We start from the raw sequence: 3,229 nt of genomic DNA, 5'->3' as shown, positions 1-3,229 counted from the left end.
AAAAAAAAGTGCTAACCCTGTATTAAAGATGGGTCTAAATCAAAATTAATTGATCTACATCAAAATGAAGAACTTCTGTTAAATAAAAGATAGTGCTATTAGGAGAATACTAAAAAGGAATCCACAGAGTGAGAGAAGATGTTTGCATTATATATATTTGATGAAAACTCATAACAGAATAAATAAAGAACACAAAAATCAATAAAAATAAGACAACCGAATATTAAAATTGAAAAGGCCAAAATAGGCATTTTTTGGGGGAATATCTAACGGCCAATAACAAATTAACAGGTGCTCTACGTTATTAACCATCATGGAAATGCAAATTAACCCACAAGAAAAAATAACATACACAGCAGAATGGATAAAATGACAAAATATCTATCATATTTTATAGAAGATGTGGAGTAAATACAATTCTTGTGTGCAGTTACCAGGAGTTTATATATGTTTAACCACTTTGGAAAACTGCTTGGCAGTGTCTACAAAAGTTAAACATATACACACCAGTGAAACTATAAATCCATTCTCAGGTTTTCATCCAATAGAAGTGCAAATATATGTTCATCAGAAGACATGTCTAAGAATGTCTAAGCAGCACTCTATATAATTAAAGGAGCTCTAGTGGTACAGTATTTAAAATATTCAGCTACTCACTGAAAGGTAAGTAGTCCAAACCCACCAGCATTCCCACAGGAGAAAGATAAGGAAGCATGCTTCCATAAAGACTTAAAGCCTTGGAAACCCTAAGAGGCAGTCCTACTCTGTTCTATAGGGCTGCTAAGAGTCAGAATCAACTCGATAGCAATGGGATTTTGGGTATACATGATAAACCAAGCTTCAAAAGAATCCAAAGCTCCAATAATTAGAACGAATTCTACATGTAAGTGAGAACATACATACCATAACTGCAAGCAAAGACACGAACAAATATCACAAAAATTAACACAATGTTTGATTTCATTATATACACTCATACATCAGTTAACATCCATGATGATGTTGTTGTTGTTGTTATGTGCCGTCAAGTTGGACCCGACTCATAGCGACCCCTCCTTGGGTTTCCAAAGCAGTATCACAACGGAAGTAGATTTCCCAATCTTCCTTCCAAGAAGTGGTGCTGGGTTTGAACTGCCAGCCTTCTGGTTAGCAGTTGATGTTATGTGTTTGGACATTGTGTAAACAACATATTATATACAATCAGTCTCCAGATTATGAGTGAGTTATATTTCTAATTCTGCCCTTAAATAAAATTTGTACTAAGAACAGTTAGGTATAATTCATATCTTGGCATGTGATATATATTATACATTCCTATGCATAAAAATAAGAAAAATACGCACACACTCAAACATCATTAACATTATAATATGGTAATAATAATGTTTTAATGCATGTCACAAAGGAGCACATTTCTTATTATGAACCATGGTATGTACTTTGCATTTTTAATATAATAGGCTTTAGAGGGGTTGAGAACACAGAAGTATAACTGGTTGGAGGTTACCTGAATAGACATTACACAACACATGGCTGTAGTTTGAAAGCAAGTAAAATTACTACATAAAAGTTAAAAGTATCACCACTTGTGTGTCAGTTTGTTATACTGTGGTGGCTTGTGTTGCTGTGAGGCAAAGGTCTTTCAAATACCAGTAGGAAGATCCATGGTTGACATGTTGCAATGGAGCTTCCAGACTGAGACAGACTGGGAAGAGTGACAGAGCCATTCACTTCTCAAATAATTAGCCACTGAAAACCTCATGAGTAGCAACGGAACACTTTCTTATATATATACTACTGGAAAACTTTATGAATCGCCATGAAACACTGTCTGACACAGTGCCAGAAGATGAGCCCCTTAGGTTGGAAAGCACTCAACATATAACTGAAGAGGAACTGCCTCCTGAAACTAGAGTCAACCTTAATGACAGGTATGGAGTAAAGTTTTCAGGACCTTCATTTCCTGATAGGGCATGGCTCAAAATGGGAAGAAACAGCTGCAAAAATTCATTAGTAATCAGAATGTGGTATGTACGAAGAATGAATCTAGGATAAAGGAAAGTTGTCAAAACTGAAATGGACCACATAAAGAGCTATATTCTAAACATTAGTGAGTTGAAATGGACTGGTATTGACCATTTTGAATCAGAAAATCATATGGTCTATTATGCTGGAAATGACAAATTAAACAAGAAAGGCACTGCATTCATTATTAAAAATAATATTTGAAGATTTATCCTGAAGTACAACTCTGTCATTGATAGGATAACATCCAAACACCTATAAGGAGAACAGTAAACATGACTATTATTCAAATTTATGTATCAACCATTAATGCCAAAGATGAAGAAATGGAAGATTTTTACCAACTTCTGCAGTCTGAAATTGACCAAACACACAATCAAGATGTATTGATTATTATTGGTGATTGGACTGTGAAAGTTGGAAACAAAGAATCATCAATAGTTGGAAAATATGGTTGTGGTGATTAAAATTATGCTGGATATTGCATGATAGAGTTTTGCATGTCTAATGACTTATTCGTTGTAAATATATTTTTCAACAACAAAAAATGGCAGGTATATATATGGAACTTACTGGATCAAATCCACAGGAATCAGATCGACTGCCTGTGTGGAAAGGGGTGATGGAGAAACTTAACGTCATTGTCAAAACAAAGCAAGTCACACTGTGTAACAGATCATGAATTACCCATGTGCAAGTTCAAAACTTGAAGCTGAAGAAAATTAAAACAACTTCACGTGAGCCAAAATATGACATTGAATATACCCCACCTGAATTTAGAGACCATCTGAAGAACAGATTTGACACAACAAAAAACAAAGATGAAAGATCATTTGGGGATGACATCAATAACATCATACATGAAGAAAACTAATGATCATTAAAAAGATAAGAAAACAAGAAAAAGCCAAAATGGATGTCAGAAGATTCTTAAACTTGCTCTTGAGACACGAGTGTTGTTGTTGTTGTTAGGTGCCGTCGAGTCATCTCTGATTCATAGTGACCCTATGCACAGCAAAACAAAACACCACCTGGTCCTGAGCCAGCTCCATGATTCTTGTTATACTCGAGCCCATCACCACTGCCACCGTATCAATCCACCTTGTTGAGGGCCTTCCCTGCTTTTGTCAACCCTCCACCATACCAAGCATGACATACATCTCCAGGGAATGGTTCCTTCTGACAACATGACCAAAGTAGGTAA

The 3,229-nt window shown here is 35.5% G+C and overlaps 1 protein-coding gene across 1 annotated transcript in view; it reads right to left on the bottom strand.

Annotated features, from left to right (window-relative positions):
- SNTG2 (syntrophin gamma 2) overlaps nt 1–2,667 on the bottom strand; it is a 698,933-nt gene extending 696,266 nt beyond the window's left edge. The window contains exon 1 of the mRNA XM_007948127.1: nt 2,599–2,667. Coding sequence (XP_007946318.1) covers nt 2,599–2,667 — 69 coding nt within the window. The remainder of the gene's footprint in view (nt 1–2,598) is intronic.
- Between the last annotated feature and the right edge of the window lie 562 nt (nt 2,668–3,229).

The sequence above is a fragment of the Orycteropus afer genome, unplaced genomic scaffold, assembly GCF_000298275.1.
Source record: "Orycteropus afer afer isolate SDZICR_OR568_19922 unplaced genomic scaffold, OryAfe1.0 scaffold00204, whole genome shotgun sequence".
Taxonomy (NCBI): domain Eukaryota; kingdom Metazoa; phylum Chordata; class Mammalia; order Tubulidentata; family Orycteropodidae; genus Orycteropus; species Orycteropus afer.
The sequence above is the reverse complement of the archived record's forward strand: the minus strand, read 5'-3'. Positions and strand labels throughout refer to the sequence as shown.